Raw genomic sequence first — 20,000 nt, forward strand, 5'->3', positions numbered from 1 at the left:
ATTATGTATTGTATTATTTCATGATCGCTAAACATTTGATTCCTTTTAATGTTATCAGTCATCAGTTACAGTGATTGTCAAAAGTGTTGGCACCCATGCTAAAGTTGACTAAAAAGAGGAATACAGTATAAAATCATCTTTTGGAAATTGATCTTAATCCCCTAATTAAAAAAATGAAGCAATATCCAACCTTTAAGGACACCATTTTTTTTGTAAAATAAATAAATAAATAAATGTTCTTCCTTAAAAAAACAGGGGTCATTGGCACCCATATGTTAAATTGCTATAGAGGCAGATTTTTATTTTTAAAGGCCAGTTATTTCATGGATCCAGGATACTATGCACCCTAATAAAGTTCCCTTGGCCTTTGGAATTAAAATAGCCCCACATCATCAGATACCCTTCACCATACCTAGAGATTGGCATGGTTTTATTTCAGTTAGCCTATTAGCTGGTTTGATTAGCATTGAGCTCAATGAGCATCATTCCAAAGGCCAAGTGTTTCGCCTGTGCCTCTGCATAGAGTGCGTGGTGGCCAGGTGTGTCGCATAACGTCCGAATTGGTCGGCGGAGAAGCTTGGTGTGAGTCCCTGTAACTCTGGGAAACAGGTTAGCTGGGGCTAATGCTAGGGCTAATGCAACACCTCACTCGGAAGATAATCTAATGGATGATGTCCAATCTCGCTCTGAGGAAAACTAAGAAATTGCGCCTTTGTTTGAAATTACCGTTACTCTAATGTAATGTAATTAGAGATGTCCGATAATATCGACCCACCGATATTATCGGCCCGATATTAGCATAAAAATGTAATATCTGTTAATATCGTTATCGGATTTTTTTTGCCTTAAAACCGATAAAATAATGCTTGCGTTCCTGAAGCGTTTACCGGCGCACAGATGATGACCTCATCAAGCTGCGTCTTGAAGCATACAAACAAGCGTGGATGGCTCCTTTTACTGTCTATGGGATGGCTGCAGTAACAAACTTGCTCGCTCTGTTTCAACATTATGTCTGTGGTTTGGAATTGGCCATGGCCGTCGTAGCCCCTTGAGTTGGCCGTGATGCCCCTTTGAAAATCAGAGGTTTACAGGCCACGGTGGCCTTGGTGCCCCCTTCTTTAAATATTCTGCTTTGCGTCCTACTAATAGCGATATATATTTAGCCTATGGCCAAATTACGCAGTGGAGAAAGTGACAGCGCAAGAAAGTGCGTCCAAATTAACCCATTCTTCTCAGTTGAACTACTCGCGAAGTAGCCTACTCATCACACAGACATCACAAGTATCACATGAAAGAGCTTTTTCTCAGCTTTTAAACGATGTTAGCCGCTAATTGCTGTGGTGAACGGTTCGCGAGAAAAATAAATAATATCATTCAATCATAAATTCTACTGAAGGTTTTGCGTCCATCTCCCTACCCATTCATCTCGGTGGAATACTTCAGAACCCTTTGTTTAAAATATGACAAACCATATATCAGAATAAACAGCAGACCTTACCGAACAGAAAGGTGTAAATCAGTCCCCTGTACAGTTAGCCGTTCCAGACTAATCCCGTTTTGAATTTGCAGTAAATTTCAACATACATGGATGTCTCCAATAGTGTTAATTTCGTCAGACGAGACGAGAGGAAATATGTTCGTCAACGACCTTTTTTTTCATGACTAAGACGAGACGATGACGAGACGGCAGTAATGTCCTGAAACACTAACTAAGACTATCTTAAGATGCATTATTGTTGACGAAAAAAGACGAGACTAAAATGTTTTGCATGAAATAAAAACTAAGATAAAATCTCTCTTCATTTTCGTCTACAAAATGAGAAGACAGAATATCTAGCTGTTACGTTTTCAAAATATTCCGAATGAGTTCATACTCAACAGCTTTCCTGTAGGCTAGTCTACGTGCTGTTGCTGCAACCCTGTGGCTGCAACACGAAACTACATGGAACAAGAACACCGGAGATTTCTGCCAGAGTTAGCTAAGCTTTATGCCACAATGCTACATACCCAGAAGTTGAAGCTTCTCTCATACAAATTAACATCCCCCAGAATGTCCATCCGAAAATGTTCATCATGTAATGTCAACTATTTAACTAGTTAGACTGATGATACAAAGTTTGCTGACAAAAAATCAGAATGAGTAATTATAACAGACGAGTAGCCCTGTGGACACACAATATTGTTGGAAAATTGAGATGTGTGAAACACTATTTGACTCAAATGGTAATCAGAAATAATTTGTTATAAAAAAAGACTAAAATGTGTTGACTAAAACTGACTAAGACTAAGATACCTTTAGTTTTCTTTTGATTAAAACTAGACTAAAATGACGACACTTTTAGTCGACTAAAACTTGACTAACAAAAATTATATTTGAATGACTAAATATAACAAAGACTAAAAAGGACATTTCGTCACAGGACTAAGACTAAGACTAAATTAAAAATAGGTGACAAAATTAACACTAGTCTCCAAATTTGGGATTTAAGTTTTACACTGTGTTTAAATTGTTCCACATTATTTCATAACGGGCCAAATACAAAACAAATATTACAAATGTCGCCTAGATATCGGTAAATCAGGGGACAGCTGACTGTAAGAGTTTGTGAAAGTAGCCCTAAAGCAACACCAAAGAGTTTTTTGTACCTTAAAATAATGTTTCCAAAATTGTTTCCGTGGTTCATCAACTCGTAACAGGGTGAACGGCACTTCTGCATTCGCTTCGCGGCCCTCTATCGGCTGTAACCGCACTATGCAAGTTTGCCAGATCGGGTAGCGGGTTTGTAGTTCGATGGAATGAGACATAAGAAACTACAAATTTGACTTGCATGATGTCGCAATACATCGTACTTTCATAAAATCATGCAACATATTCTACCTTGTCTATGGACATCGTTATTTGCAAAGCCGTTGCTGGATAAACAAATAGCGTGCGTGCGACAGAGGAAAAGTTCTTTGGTGTTGCTTTAATGATCACAAAATGCTAAGCATGCATCTAGGCTATTTGAGTTTCTTAAAGCTGAGCTGTGCTTAAATTGTTCAATACATGATTTCATAACAGGCCAAATATAAAATAAATGTTAAATATAGCCTAGATATCTGAAAATATTAGATGATCAGATGATTTACAGTTATATGTAATATGTCATGTTTTATGTTTTTGTATACAGTGATGCAGGTCTACTGCAGTGAATACAACTTTGATCATTTTTATAGCCTACTACTGTATAGTTAACTTTGGCCTTGGTGCCCTGACATGTGACCTTTGTGCCCCCCACCAAATATGCCCAACTGAAGGCCAAGTGGCCTTGCCCCTAAAATGGTGAAATTCCAAGCCTGATTGTGGGTATTGCCCGTTATGTACTTCACCTCAAGCCTGAAGTATTTTTTGTAGCTCAAACAAATGTTTTCAAAATTGTGCAGTATAGTTGCTTGCCACAGTGTAATTGACTCATATTTGTGCATTCATTCAATTAAGGTGATTGAGTTTTAGTTAAAGAAACAGTTCATGAAGCATCCTACAAATGCAGGCTCATTTAACACAGAAAAAGGGTAGCCTGTCATACACTATGCCTGTTATTTTAGTTGGCTTTACATTCTGCTATGTTGCACATAGTTGTTCAGGTACAATGTTTTATCATTTGTGAAGAAGTCAAATTTGCCCTATTTGTTGTGGGCATTGTCAAGATTATCTCAGGGAGAGTGTAATCCAAACTGTTGTTTGAGACAATTAAAAAATAAACATGGAACTTTTTCCCTAAATTAAGTTGAAGTATTTTTCTTATTTTGCACAGACAATGTTAACATTTGGAAAGCCTTGTTGCATTCAAGAATGCATCCAGTGGGGCATCACAATAACATTAAGCATGTTGTGTTAATTCCACAACAGGAGATATGTGATGTTACCTAAATTAGTTTTGAGGAAAAATAACCCACATATCGACATCGGTATCGGCTGATATCGGAATCGAAATTTTAGAGTTGGACAATATCGGCATATCGGGTATCGGCAAAAAAGCCAATATCGGACATCCCTAAATGTAATATCACTCCAAAACCATTGTGTGCATTAAGTTGAATTACTCTTATATAATGTAATATCACTCCAAAACCATTGTGTGCATTAAGTTGAATTTTGGAAATGAGCATATTGAGGCAAGGAGAATGTGATTAGAAGGTAACACTTTATAATAAGGTACCATAATAAATAGCAAACTATAGTCATTATCTAACCCTTAATATTTGTAAATTGTTACTGAAATATCTATTTCGCACAAGTGAATAGTTTTCTGTCTTTATTGCCCCCACAATCCAAACACCCACCTCCCCCAACACTCACACACAATCTCTACACAGCCTAAACCACAACCCACCTCCCCAACACTCACACACAGTCTCTACACAGCCTTAACCACAACCCACCTCCCCAACACTCACACACAATCTCTACACAGCCTAAACCACAACCCACCTCCCCCCACCCCCAACACTCACACACAATCTCTACACAGCCTAAACCACAACCCACCTCCCCAACACTCACACACAATCTCTTCACAGCCTAAACCACAACCCACCTCCCCAACACTCACACACAATCTCTACACAGCCTAAGCTACAACCCAGCACCCCAATCCCTCAATGATCCCTCCCCAATGTCTAATATGCACTTTACATCTGTACAGTACAAACACAACTTCATTGCATTTTTTACACCAGTAACTATGGTGTAACTATTAACTTGTGCCAAAGGGTTAGGTAATGACTAGTTTGCTATTTATAAAGTGTTACCCAGTTGTTTACTCAGTTCCAAAGAAATACACGTTCATGCCTGATTATGCCTGTGTGTGTGTGTGTGTGAGAGAGAGAGTGCCTGAATTTTTGGACATTGGAAATGGGCTTCAATGGCCTCTTGGCCAGCAAATCCCAAATTTGACTAAGGTTCATATGGGTGTTCTGCAAAAACTGCTGTTGAAATTCATTACAAAAAATCTGTGTATACTTTGTTTGGGATTTGCACATGTCCACACGCACATGGACATGCAACCTGCTCCTGCACACACCAACACCACTGACTACTGACACACACCTCCCTCAACACACCAACACCACTGACTACTGACCACACGCATCACACCTCCCTCAACACACCAACACCACTGACTACTGACACACACGCATCACACCTCCCTCAACACACCAACACCACTGACTACTGACCACACTGACTGTCCCTACTGTCCCAACCCTTTTGCATTGGAATGGAAGTAAATAAAGCATCGTGGTATTGGTATGCTACCACGCCTCGTTTCCCTTCTCTTTGTTGTGGCTCCATGACAGAGGCCTCCTCCCTGAAACTTGTCTTGCTGCTTTCCATATCGGAAACCTGTCCCTGAGAAACCCTGCTGACAGGTGGCAGGAACAGTGGCTTTGGTTTTTTGATGGAGGAGGTCACATACTGGGACACACACACACACACACACACACGCCTGCCCAATCTGTGTAGGGTGGAAGACAGACAAGTTCTCGGTTAGACTAGACCATTAAACGTTTGCACTGCCTACCGTGCCTTTTATATAAGGCCCTGGGTAAAAGTGCAAAAACGGCTCATATTGAGGGTCTTGTAAACTATTGTTTTGTATCCATATGGCACAAATCATTATTTTGTCTGCAAATACAATACTTTATTAATGTTGAGCCAATATTTGAGGTATTAAGGATAAAACAAGGTGCGTTTTTTTGGTAATGTTCACAGGAGTGGTATGTGAGGTAGCTAGTAGAAACACAGAAATCAACATGGGAATAGTTCAGTTTATGGTCATTTAGTGTATAAAGTGCCAATGATGTACCATGTTTCATTCATACTTAAATACACTTACCTGGTTACATTGTATACCTGTGGGTTTTCATTCTTGGCCCTGAGGCAAAACAATCATTTTGACTCAATTTATTTATCTATGGCACAACATTGGCGCTTATTGTACACTAATTGCCCATACACTGAGCTACTTTCACATAGATTTCAAGTGCCTACTAGCTACAACACATACCGTTTTAATCCTATGAAAATGAATCTTCGAGGCCATTGTACGTGGAGAGCTCATATATTGATACAACATTAATCAAATATAGTATGTAAAGAAAACAATAATGACCGATACCAAATGTGTACAAAACAAGTTTATACTACCCTTAATGTCACTCTTTTTGCACTTGTTTCCAAATCTAGGGCCTTGTAGAAAATCAATGAGAATGCCGTACAAACTTTTAATGGTTCAGTCATACAGAGAACATGTTTCTCTTCCACCCTATAAAGTTTGGGCTGCCTATGAATAATACTTTTCATTATTATTGCCCAAACAGTGTGATTTTCAGGCTCTAAAACTGAAGAACTTTCAAGGGCTGAAAATAATATGAAACCATAGGATTGGAACAGAAGTATTGTACAGGCCTTGGTTTTGGGACCCATTATTGATATAGACCAGGATTGAACAAAAGATGGTTCAGCAACAACCTTGGGGATCAATAAAGTATCTATCTATCTATCTATCTATCTACATACTTTATCTGATATGGGGGCCTGAGACTTTGCTGAGTTACTGGAAACAAGTTACCAATTGAATAAGAATGTGAGTGTCTGTTTGGTTCTGTAGAATGAAGTTACCAATTGAATAAGAATGTGAGTGCCTGTTTGGTTCTGTAGAAGGAAGTCATTGATTAACTCTGTAGAAGGAGGTCATAGACTAACTAAGCCATTGACTAAGCTGTCCAGGTGCTCTTAAGTCTAGTCATTAATAGTAGCATACAGTTATCCAACATAATCATATATTTTGAAGCACACAGACATGAATGCGGAAAATGTCGACCGCTGGCCCTGACGGTGAAACGTGTAAGCCTGACCCTAACCCTGATAAGGGTGGACGACAGATAAACAGCCATTCAGGTTTTGCAACATTGTGAAGAACAGCCTTCACACTACTCCATTGCCAACAGTATGGTACTGACCAGTAGAAATTATGACTTTGATAGATCCTGGTGTCGATGCCATAGTGTGTGTGTGTGTGTGTGTGTGTGTGTCTTACCTCTGGCCAGTAGAAAGACTGCTGTAAGGACTCTGATAGCTCCTCGTGTTGATGCCATGGTGTGTGTGCTACAGAGCTGCTGCTCCAGCATTTTAATACACCTGTGCTGACACGCCCACTTCACCTGTACCTGAGCACACACACACACACGCCCACAGACAAACATCTGTGAGGAATGTTCCCGTACTAGTTAAGTCCGCACACTAGAGCTCCATTATTTTTTTCTTTTTATTCACCACATGTGACGTTTCGGGACACACTGCCCTTCCTCAGACAAAAGACGTGTTTGTGTTTAATCATTATTTTTTGCCTACAGGCATGCATACATGTAGATGAGAATAATTTCTTATTTCTTAATAATCATTAACAAACCCATTCTAACTGATCTTATAAACTAGTGGTCCCCAAACTTTTTCTTCCGAGGGCCAGCTCACTATGCCTGGCTCTAAGAGAGGGCCAGAGACTCGGAGTATATCAGTAACCATAAATAGCTTAGTGTTGTGAACAGCAGTCTACCTTAGTTGAATATTCCATTACATTTAATAATAGGCTATTGCAATTTAATACCATTGTTAGCTGTGTTTATATTGCCATCATGCCATATCAGTGTAAAATGTAGCTCAAATTAAATAATAGGCCTACTAATAAAAATACTTTTGCATTCCCAAAAGTATTAGCAGGGAGTCCCAAAAGTATATTTTATTAAAAATGTGTGAACTCTGTGTCTTTGAATACACAGCACAGTGAATATCCTACAAATAATTTAAAGTTCTCAAACTCTGAGAATTTTAGGAAGTGCTGAAGTGGTTCACTTTCACTCACCTTATGAGAACTTTGTGAACTCTTTGTATGAACATTTGAACGAGTGAATAAAAAAATATTATCCCAGAAAGTCCCAGAAATATGACTTGAATAGACGTTAGTTAGTTATTAACAATTAATGGATAAACTTTTAGAATACTTTGAGCACTGATGCAGTCAGCATAGGCCTCTTACATTGTTTGCAGGTAGGCCTACATTTCATTCCGTTTTCGATGGCAAACGCGAAACAGCGCCAAAATAACCACCAGTGGACAAAAAGAGTATAACGTGTACTGTTAAGACTCGCCATAGAGAATGAATGGGGGAAATTGCGGAGGTTATAGTTTGACGATGTCGTACTCCCGTGCGGGCCGGATGCTACATACCACAGACATGTTTTGGGGGGCCACCCAAAATGAGGTGGCGGGCCGGGCCGTAGTTTGGTGACCACTGTTATAAACCAAAGACAATTCCTTAACAACTGTTAAATAATGGAAATATTATTTCATTAACAAATTATTATTGCATAATGTATTATTAAAAACAATTTATAAACATATTTTAATATAGGCTTTTTTACTATGAACAATATTACCATGTATAACTGTGTGTAACTGTGTAAGCTAAAACAGTATGTTAAATATAAGTGAGCTAAAACAAACAGTGTGTTAAATATGAGTGAGCTAAAACAGCATGTTAAATATGAGTGAGCTAAAACAGTGTGTTAAATATGAGTGAACTATAACAGCATGCTAAATATGAGTGAGCTATAACAGCATGTTAAATATGAGTGCGCTATAACAGCTATAACAGTGTGTTAAATATGAGTGAGCTAAAACAGCATGTTAAATATGAGTGAGCTATAACAGCATGTTAAATATAAGTTAGCTAAAACAGCTTGTTAAATATGAGTGAGCTAAAACAGCATGTTAAATATGAGTGAGCTAAAACAAACAGTGTGTTAAATATGAGTGAGCTAAAACAGCATGTTAAATATGAGTGAGCTAAAACAGTGTGTTAAATATGAGTGAACTATAACAGCATGTTAAATATGAGTGAGCTATAACAGCATGTTAAATATGAGTGCGCTATAACAGCTATAACAGTGTGTTAAATATGAGTGAGCTAAAACAGCATGTTAAATATGAGTGAGCTATAACAGCATGTTAAATATGAGTTAGCTAAAACAGCTTGTTAAATATGAGTGAGCTAAAACAGCATGTTAAATATGAGTGAGCTATAACAGCATGTTAAATATGAGTTAGCTAAAACAGCTTGTTAAATATGAGTGAGCTAAAACAGCATGTTAAATATGAGTGAGCTATAACAGCATGTTAAATATGAGTGAGCTAAAACAAACATTGTGTTAAATATGAGTGAGCTAAAACAGTGTGTTAAATATGAGTGAGCTAAAACAGACAGCGTGTTAAATATGAGTGAGCTAAAACAGCGTGTTAAATATGAGTGCGCTATAACATCATGTGGACGAAAGGACCAAAAAATATATCCGAAATGATTCGGGTACGTGTGTACAGGGAATGAAGCTGATGACTTTGACAAAGCAGGACATATTTGACAAGGCCGAGGTGTTACTTATGACATTAAATAAAGTTCTAATTCTGTCACACTTAAATTCGACAGACATCTTGTAACACCTGTGCTTGCCCAAATATTTCATGTAAAAATGGCTGCTTTAGAAAAGGTCTATTCTAATATCATTCCTGATTTCATTCATAATAATTAATGTATGCATTCATACCGTGTACTATTAATAACAACCACAACAACCGGAGAGCAGTAAAATATGTTTAATTGCTTAAAATAAACACACACACACAAAACCATTACACCTTACCATTAGAGATCATGGGATATGTTCAACAGAAACACAAAACAACAATATTGCAACAATATTGCAATTTCCTACGTTAACAGGAAGAAAGGTAAGACAGACATTGTCGTGTTCGTCATGTTTTCTAACATGTTCAAAGGGCTGCCTCACTTACATGCAGAACAGCACAGTCACAGTCAACGTCACAGACAAAAATTTACATTTTTTATCTAAAACTAACTGCAACTGTACATAAAATTGAACATTTTCATTGCAATAAATAACAACTATTGGTTTAAAGTGCTAACATCAAACCAGAGGACCTGCGGTCACTTGCAGTGCAGATGGCCAGTCACGTACAGAGCTCATGTCCAGTTACTTCAATGAGCTGACAGTGCTTCCTTCACAACGCTGATCCCTGATAGCTGCATGGCTGCATGTAAATGTTCATATTGGGCTGAGCCACGACAGAGGAAAAAGAGCTTTGAGAGAAGAAGTAGAACACGTATGCAGTTTGAGCCATAAATACAGGAATCAATCATCGACTCCAGCGTCCGGTCCTCACATGAAGATGGGAAGTCAACATGAGGACGAGACAAACACCCACAACTAAGACACAGTGCTGTTGCTGCTGTTGTTGTTGTTGTTGTTGTTGTTGTTGTTGTTGTTGTTGTTGTTGTTGCTGCTGCTGCTGCTGTTGCTGCTGCTGCTGTTGTTGTTGTTGTTGCTGCTGTTGTTGTTGTTGTTGTTGCTGCTGTTGTTGTTGTTGTTGTTGTTGTTGTTGCTGCTGTTGTTGTTGTTGTTGCTGCTGTTGTTGTTGTTGTTGTTGTTGTTGTTGGTGTTGTTGTTGTTGTTGTTGTTGTTGTTGTTGTTGCTGTTGTTGTTGTTGTTGCTGTTGTTGTTGTTGCTGTTGTTGTTGTTGTTGTTGTTGTTGCTGCTGCTGCTGCTGCTGTTGTTGCTGTTGTTGTTTTAAACCAAGTGGTGTGTAGGGCTAGGTGCAGCAGTGGATTGTGGGTAGTCGTGACCTTTGACCTGAGGGCTAGTGCTGGGAGGCCAGCAGGGGGGTGAGTGCGAGGAGGAGGAGGGAGAGGAGGGAGAGGGCCATGCAGGAGTGGCGCCCCCCACTGGACGCTCTGGTGGTGGTGGTGGTGGCTGTGGTGGTGGTGGTGGTATTGGTGCTGTTGCTCGTGGTGGCGACGGAGGGGAAAGAGAAACTCGACAGGAAGCTTCTGAAACGAGATGTCCGGCTAAAGACCTGCGATGAGGCGCGATCTGATTGGCCAAAGTCTCTGGAGGTGGAGTTGGACGAGGAGCTGGAGTTGGATGAGGTGGAGTTGGATGAGGTGGAGTTGGATGAGGTGGAGTTGTTAGAGGAGGTGGAGTTGGATGAGGTGGAGTTGTTAGAGGAGGTGGAGTTGGATGAGGAGGTGGAGTTGGATGAAGAGGAGGTGATGGTGACCACTGAAAGCTGGAACCATGAACTCCCCTGTTTACACATGAGTGGACCTCCCATATCACCCTGACAACAGAGAGAGTAGCAGAGTTACACAACATGAACTCCCCTGTTTACACATGAGAGGACCTCCCATATCACCCTGACAACAGTGAGAGTAGCAGAGTTACATAACATGAGAGAATAAAGGGTTACACTTTATTTGACAGTGTCGGCATAAGAGTGACATGACACTGTCATGAACGTGTCATAAACAAGTCATAAACGTTTATGACATAACGCTTCTGTTATTAAGTGACATTCAGTTTTTGTCATAACAAGTTAGGGTTAGGGTTAGGTTTAGAGATAGAGTTAGGGTTGGGGTTATAGGATTAGGGTTAGGGTTATGTCACTCAGTGTCATTACAGTGTCATGTCACTCTTATGTCGATACTGTCAAGGGTTAGGGTTAGGTTTAGAGTTAGGGTTAGGGTTAGGCTTAGGGTTAGCGTTGTTACCGAATAAAGACTAAATCCAGTGCACTCACACACACAGGGATGAGGACGACAGATGGAGTCTAGAGAGGAAGAGAGAGATAGACAGAGAGAAAGAGAGGAAGGAAGAGAAGCATCTCTTTGCCTGCTCTATCTGAAGAGTGTTGAGAGGGAGAGAGAGAAATGGAGCGAGAGAGAGTGAGAGAAAGAAAGAGTGAGAGGAAGAGGTGTTAGCTATTTGTTTCCTCACCTGTTCTATCTGAACAGTGTTGGTGCAGATGTCATCAGCAGAGGAGGATGCGTTGCCACAGGCAACCACTGATGTCTGCACTTCCTTAAGAGGCTGCTCGCCTGCAAAGGGGGAGAGAGAGAGAGAGAGAGAGGGATGAGGAAGAGAGAGAGGGAGAGAGAGATATGGCAGAGTCAAGGAGAGGTAGAGATCATACATATTGTCTCATTGTCTCAACTTCTAAACATTCAGTCACACACACACACATACTTTTGTTCTCTCTCACACACACACACACACATACTCTTGTTCTCTCACACACACACACACACACACACACACACATACTATTGTTCTCTCACACACACACACACACACACACACGCACACACACATACACACACACACACTTGTTCTCTCACACACACACACACACACACACACACACACACACACTCTTGTTCTCTCTCACACACACACACACACACTAACCTGTGGTGTTGCCCCAGCCTGCAACCCAGCAGGTGGTTCCCGTGGCGATAGTGGCCCCGCCCCGCTCGACACAGATTGGCTGGATGAAGTTGGAGAGGGTGGGCTTCCTGGACAGCTGCAGCATGGCTACGTTATCGCCTGATAGGGTGCTCAGAGTGATGTTGGCCACGCCCACTGACACCTCATTGGGGTTGGAGCCGTTCTGTCTCTGGCGGCCCAGAAACACCGTCCAATTGGACGCTGAAGGAGAACTGGGGGAGGAGTTAAAGACAAACTTAATCATACTACACTGTGTCACAGTCATAATCACATAAATATTATTTCAGATTAGATTAGATTCAATCATAATCACATACATATTATTTCAGATTAGATTAGATTCATCAATATTACTTTAACTCTGACTCATCAGTTCAAACTCCTCCTTAGCGAAGTTCAGATTCAGTTCAGATTTTATGGGAGTTAAGCAGCCAGTTCAAATATTCGTAAGTTCAAACATTCGTAAGTTTAAATATTCGTAAGTTCAAATATCAAACATCTACTTCCCAATGGAGTGCAAAGCTGTCATGACTGTTGATTTGTTCTCACATATTTCATTAGCCATATTAGCAATTTAGAGTTAATGTTACTGTTACAGTATCTAACAACAATCTACTACTGCGGTAGGCCTATAGCGGTGGCTGAAATATTTCCAAAACACAAAGACCATTATTATACTGTTATAAAAATAAAATGTAATTTTATTCCATACAGCAAAGTAAAAACAGAGGAGGTGAGACATAAAGGAGTTTCAGCAACACTAACTCTAATGGTGTAAGATATAAAGGGGTTTCAGCAACACTAACTCTAATGGTGTCAGATATAAAGGGGTTTCAGCAACACTAATACTAACGGTGTCATCAACATTCAAAGTGCTGTGAGTGGTGTGACATGCTTCTGATACCATCAGACAGTTGGTTGGTTGGATGACAACGGTAAAATTGTCATTCTATGCAACAATATTTTGATTTAGTAGCTACTAACTATCGTGTAACTTAAGCAGCAATGGTGTAGACCCCTGTTTATGGGAGTTCTGATTCCTTATAAGAGTTCAGATTCCTTATAAGGACCAGTATGTAGGAAATAATGGAAAATAAATTGTAACCATTTCAAAAATGATCACCATATGTCGTCAGAGAGTAAAGAAACACGATGAATTGAAGTAATGGCTTATTTGACAACATTACTATAACCCGTGAAACCCTGTAAAACCCGTGAAAAAATTAGTTACAGGGGGGAATCTCTTTTTATGTTAGTTATTTTCGTTTATGTTTTGAACGATTTAATTCTAAAATAGCGTATTAATAATGGGCTGGCGTGTTCTCCTATTTGGGTTGCCAGCGAAGGCCAACTGTCAACAGCTGTCAGTTGTAGTCACGAGTAGGCCTAGCCTACGAGAGCCAGCCAAATTTCCAAAATTAAAACAAGAAACCAATTAAGTGGACATTGGAGGAGCTTCCTGAGATGGCGACGTCTTCATCAAACGAAGAATATCAAGTCTGACGCAGAGCTGGCCATGTTTCTCCACGACTTTCTCCATGGCTTATTTGACAACATTACTATAACCTGTAAAACCCCGTAAAACCCATGAAAAAAAATGAGTTACGGGGCGGAATCTCTTGGAATTTTCGTTTAATTCTAGAATAGCGTATTAATAATGGGCTGGCGAGTCCTCCTATTTGTGTTGCCAAATTAGCAAAGGCCAACTGTCAACTTGCTGTCAGTTGTAGTCATGAACGCCTTCGAGGCAGGCAAATTTCCAAAATTAAAACAAGAAACAAATTAAGTGGACATCGGAGGAGCTTACTGATATGGCGACGTCTTCGTCAAATGAAGAATATAAGTCTATAAGTCTGACGCAGAGCTAGCCATATTTCTCCACGACAGGTAGCTTAGGCTAAACTTAATCTGCATCGCTAACTTCAGCTAAATATGTTACGTTGGTTAGAGAGGTATTTTTTGTTTTCACTGTTTCCGTAATGTGTAGCTGGGTCATAGTTGGAAAAACGTTAAAGCAGCTGCAGGTCAACTAACGTTATTAGCTAAGTCTTCATTACATCTGGCAACCCAGAAGAGGCTTGCGTCTGGTAGTCTTGAGAACGTTCACCAGTGTTTTGATTTTGGCCTACAGAACGTTCGGTAACAATCCTACAAATCGCTCCTTTAACCCTTAGAACCCTAAGCTGTTTTTAGGGCATTTTCACTACCTTTATTCATAAGGATTTATTCTGGTCATTGTAAGTGCCACACACATATATTATATATTGTTGTTTTTCAGGAGAGTCTAGGCTATTCAGAACTGCCATCATTTAATGTATTAATACTAGCATTGATTTTATTTAGATTTTTAAAGAATTAAAATATAAAAAGTGTATTATAAAAAGTATTATATTTCGACATGTATCTCACCACAGCAAGCTGCATTTCATGTGTGTGTAGGGCAGACTGTCCTGAATCGGGCAATATAATTGCCATGTTGGAGGGATACTCTGGGGCTGAGCAATTTACACAAATTTTTGCTGTGTGATTTACGGAAATAAATGCCATTTTTTATTTAGTGATGAAAAATGACCTTTCTGCGCTCCATATCTGTGACACGAACTGATCTGACCTGACTTGACCCGAGGTTGCGTGTTAGCCTGCATGCCTGTGTGTATGCAGTCATAATAATTCTCAACTTTTTACTGCATTGCCATGAACAAAGTAAAGGCAAAAAAGGTGTTTATTTGTTGAACAAATTGGGATGCAATGTGAGCCTTGAATTGGATGCCATGCAGGAATTTGCTAGGATCTCAAAACCGGAATATGAACATGCTTTGCCATAGAGAAACACATGATAGCATTGGATTATAAACATGCTTTGCCACAAGAACAGACAAAAACGTGGGGTAAGTCCAGCTATATGAAGTTATTATTTTGCTGTCACTTCGTCTGTTTTATAATCCAGAAGGATGTACTTGGTATCAAATGATAGCTCTGAGTCTCCTCTTTCATCTGACATGTGTGGCATATCTATGCGATCACGGGTCCGCCAGTAATTCAAACGAGAGTAATGAGTGTGCAGCGTTGGTTTGTGTACATGACGTTATTATTTTGCAGTCACTTCGTCTGGTTTTATAAGCCAGAAGGATTGATAAACATGGTACCAATGGATAGCCCTGTGCCCCCTCTTTCATCTGATATGCTTGCCATATCGATGTGATCACGGGTTCGCGAGTAATTCAAACTAGAGTAATGTGTGTGCAGGTGAACGCAGAGAAGTATAGACTGTAAATATGATGCAATTTGATTTAATTTCATGATTTTTTTTAATTTTCATACTTGATCGTACAGACAAGTGTGTAGTCTCGTTGGAAAGCCCCACTTCTGCTCTGTCATCGCAATAAAGGTTTCATCTCGCTGCGATGAACCGTTCCGGAGCAATGTAACAGAGAAGAAAGGGTGTGTTTTTTGACGCACTTTGCGTCAATCGGGTTCTAAGGGTTAAGGGAGTTCAGACTCCTGTTTATGGGAGTTCTTATTCCTTATGAGAGTTCTGGTTCCTTATGGGAGTTCTGATTCCATATGAGAGTTCTGATTCCTAAGGGAGTTCAGACCCCTGTTTATGGGAGTTCTGACCCTAATGGCTTCCATGTAACTCCAATTTTTCCTCAAGAATATGTGGGTGTTTGGGACTATGTGTGTTTGTGGGTTTGTGTGTGTGTGTGTGTGTGTGTGAGTGTGTGTGTGTGCATAAGGTGTGTACTCCTACCTAGAGAAGCAGTTGGCTGATGTGAGGACAAGGTCCTCACCGACCAGAGTTCCTCCGCACACGTGTGCACCGCGTTTCGTACTGTGCAGACTGGCCATCCAGGGCCACACCCCCGCCGCCACATCCGATCCACCAATCAGACGCGAGTTCAGAGCCGCCCGTCCACATACCACCGCTAGGGGGGCAGGTATAATCAAACATGCAGATGGGACACACACACACACAGCAGAAACACACACACACACACACACACACACACAGGTAGGACACACACACACACACGCACACACAGCAAATGAAAGGGGAAAGGATGATGGAGATGGAGAAAGAGAAGGATGAGAGAAAGAGAAGGATGAGAGAAAGAGAAGGATGAGAGAAAGAGAGAGAGAGAAAGGAAGGGAGGGAGGAAAGGAGAAGCATCATTAACATTAGTTATATTGAGGCAGCAGACCATCCTCCCACTTTACAATATCTGACCAGATATCTCAGACCCCACGTACAGGGTGATGGGGTGTTGGGGTTGTTATGTGTTGGGGTGATGGTGTGTTGGGGTGATAGTGTGTTGGGGTTGTTATGTGTTGGGGTGGTGGTGTGTTGGGGTGATGGTGTGTTGGGGTTGTTAAGTGTTGGGGTGATGGTGTGTTGGGGTGATGGTGTGTTGGGGTTGTTATGTGTTGGGGTGATGGGGTGATGGTGTGTTGGGGTTGTTATGTGTTGGGGTGATGGGGTGATGGTGTGTTGGGGTGGTGGTGTGTTGGGGTGATGGTGTGTTGGGGTTGTTATGTGTTGGGGTGATGGTGTGTTGGGGTTGTTATGTGTTGGGGTGATGGTGTGTTGGTGTGGTGGTGTGTTGGGGTTGTTATGTGTTGGGGTTGTTATGTGTTGGGGTGATGGTGTGTTGGTGTGTTGGGGTTGTTATGTGTTGGGGTGATGGTGTGTTGGTGTGGTGGTGTGTTGGGGTTGTTATGTGTTGGGGTTGTTATGTGTTGGGGTGATGGTGTGTTGGTGTGTTGGGGTTGTTATGTGTTGGGGTGATGGTGTGTTGGTGTGTTGGGGTTGTTATGTGTTGGGGTGGTGGTGTGTTGGGGTGATGGTGTGTTGGTGTGTTGGGGTTGTTATGTGTTGGGGTGGTGGTGTGTTGGGGTGGTGGTGTGTTGGGGTGGTGGTGTGTTGGGGTTGTTATGTGTTGGGGTGATGGTGTGTTGGGGTGATGGTGTGTTGGGGTGGTGGTGTGTTGGGGTGGTGGTGTGTTGGGGTTGTTATGTGTTGGGGTGATGGTGTGTTGGGGTGGTGGTGTGTTGGGGTGATGGTGTGTTGGGGTTGTTATGTGTTGGGGTGATGGTGTGTTGGGGTGGGGGTGTGTTGGTGTGTTGGGGTTGTTATGTGTTGGGGTGGTGGTGTGGTGGTGTGTTGGGGTGGTGGTGTGTTGGGGTTGTTATGTGTTGGGGTGGTGGTGTGTTGGGGTTGTTATGTGTTGGGGTGATGGTGTTACTTACGTGCCACTGTGGTGGGTGCAATGGTGGTGGTGGTGGTGGTGGTGGTGGTGGTGATGGCAGGCAGACCAGCACAGGTGGCAGTAAGGTCCGAGTCAGTCCCACTGGAGGTGAACGTGACGAAGCCCGGCTGGTTACTGGTGATCTGGGCGTTAATCCAGCTCTCGTACTGGGAGACGCGTGCGTACACCCCCGGGAATTCTGCCAGAGCACAGCCGATACCGAAGCTCACGACGCCGGACTGGACCCACGTGTTATTCTGCTTACTCACCATCGGACCACCAGAGTCTCCCTGGGAAACGGGTCAGAACGGACTAGTGTTACCATCCCATAATGCCAAAAACCCAGTTATAGGCTCACCTGACACAGGTAAACTCTCACAGACATGATCACCTGAAAATGTATTTTTCTCATCAACTGACACACAGCACTCCACAAAAAGCAGGTGTTTGGAGTGTTTTGTAAATTCAGTATTCAGTAGTAGTTACGGGCTTGCTTGACACAGACAAACTCTCACAGTATCATCTGACACAGCTAAATAGTTATGGGCTCACCTGACACAGGTAAACTAATGATCACCTGACACAGGTACAGTAAACTCTCACATGATCACCTGACACAGGTGGGCCCTTAATGCGACACGTCATGGAGAATGCTTCATAGAAATATTAGTTCTAAATGAATATGTCAAACCATGGTTCTGTCACAACCTGTTCTGCTAGGGAGAGTGAAGTTTGTCACCTGACACAGGTAAATAGTCACATGATCACCTAATACAGGTAAATAGTCACATGATCACCTGACACAGGTAAATAGTCACATGATCACCTGACACAGGTAAATAGTCACATGATCACCTGACAGGAGTCCTTGCCGCCCTCGTCCCTCCCGGCACAGACCATGTTGTTTGTGATGCCGATGTTCTGCACGCTGTACTTGCAGAAGCAGTTCCTGTTTCCCACGACAGGCACCTCCACTTCCTGTAGCGTCTGGGGTGAGGGGAGGGGCACTAGGGAAGACAGCGACCAATCAAAGTGTGTCTTACTGCACAGAGACACTATAAATATGTTGTATTTGACAAGAATAGAGATGCTAAAGCAAGTGTCCATTGTGGTAATGAACAGTGTGTCACAAGGGCTGTTTTTACTGCAGGAACTGGAGCTGATAGTTTTCGGGACCTGGGCCACTTGCTTTTCCATTAGATGAACCGCCACATAACACAACGTTTTGGGAATTTCTACGGGGCTGAATCAAGTCGCTGCCTCGGGGTAGATACTTCAGTGCGGGCCAGAAAAACTTGAGATGTAAACAAGGCGTGAACGAGGTGTGTGTGGAAGACTACAAGCACATTTTTTAAAACCCAGCAACGCAGACATCAGATACAGCTAAATACATTACAGGTAAGGCTATTAGCAACGCAGATGTCAGATACAGCTAAATACATTACAGGTTAGGCTGTTAGCTGGTTGAGTGTTTGATATTGTTGTTACGTCGAGACTAGAAAAAGACTCGGACTGACTTGAAACAGATCGGAATACCAACTTACACTAAGCGATTGAGATGAGTGGAGTGTGCCACAACTGCAGTAAAACTCCCATGATTTCATTCGACATTCGGACATGTAGTCGCCAACGGCTTGAAAATCCCACACTCTGCATCAGAAGACCTAATTCACTTTGAATGGGCTAACGTCATGCATTGCCAAACATCAGGACTCAGGAGTGAGTTTTTTGATGTGAATACCTGCTAGTGTATGTTGGCAAGCTAGCTACTCACAGCTTGTTGGTAGCGATTATAGTGGCATGCCATGGCTGTTGCTGTCAGTCGCGGTACACCCTTGTTAGTGTTGGACAAGCTATCGGACATACAGTGATGGCCAAAAGTGTTGGCACCCATGCTAAAGTTGACTGAAAAGAGGAATATAAAATCATCTTTTGGAAATGGATCTTAATGCCTTAAGTGAAAAATGAGGAAATATCTAACCTTTAAGGACACCAATTTTCTTAGTGAATGAATAATGTATCATAAATAAATAAATGTTCTTCCTTAAAATACAGGGGTCATAAGTATTGACACCCCTATGTTAAATTCCTAGTATTTCCTAGTATTTCCTAGTAAATTCATAGAGACATGCAGATTTTTATTTTTAAAGGCCAGTTATTTCATGGATCCAGAATACTGTGCATCCTGATAAAGTTACCTTGGCCTTTGGAATTAAAATAGCCCCACATCATCACATACCCTTCACCATACCTAGAGATTGGCATGGGTGTTATTTCAGTTAGCCTATTAGCTGGTTTGATGCTCATTGAGCTCAATGCAAATCAAACCAGGGGTGTCAATACTTATGTCCCCTG

The 20,000-nt window shown here is 41.4% G+C and overlaps 2 protein-coding genes across 2 annotated transcripts in view; both read right to left on the reverse strand.

The window, feature by feature from the left end:
* Positions 1–7,157, reverse strand: part of LOC143137453 (tryptase-like) — a 16,753-nt gene extending 9,596 nt beyond the window's left edge. The window contains exon 1 of the mRNA XM_076297651.1: positions 7,083–7,157. Coding sequence (XP_076153766.1) covers positions 7,083–7,140 — 58 coding nt within the window. The 5' untranslated portion in view covers positions 7,141–7,157. The remainder of the gene's footprint in view (positions 1–7,082) is intronic.
* Positions 7,158–9,675: 2,518 nt separating this feature from the next.
* LOC143137448 (transmembrane protease serine 9-like) overlaps positions 9,676–20,000 on the reverse strand; it is a 16,027-nt gene continuing 5,702 nt past the window's right edge. The window contains exons 5-10 of the mRNA XM_076297643.1: positions 18,501–18,652; positions 17,647–17,935; positions 16,151–16,325; positions 12,361–12,611; positions 11,890–11,990; positions 9,676–11,233 (exon numbers count right to left, since the gene is read on the reverse strand). Of these exons, the coding sequence (XP_076153758.1) occupies positions 10,754–11,233; positions 11,890–11,990; positions 12,361–12,611; positions 16,151–16,325; positions 17,647–17,935; positions 18,501–18,652 (1,448 nt within the window). The 3' untranslated portion in view covers positions 9,676–10,753. The remainder of the gene's footprint in view (positions 11,234–11,889; positions 11,991–12,360; positions 12,612–16,150; positions 16,326–17,646; positions 17,936–18,500; positions 18,653–20,000) is intronic.

The sequence above is a fragment of the Alosa pseudoharengus genome, unplaced genomic scaffold (assembly GCF_046254945.1).
Source record: "Alosa pseudoharengus isolate Yale_2024_CS ecotype anadromous, Long Island Sound unplaced genomic scaffold, YU_APseudo_1.1 YU_APseudo_1.1_scf_21, whole genome shotgun sequence".
Lineage (NCBI taxonomy): Eukaryota > Metazoa > Chordata > Actinopteri > Clupeiformes > Clupeidae > Alosa > Alosa pseudoharengus.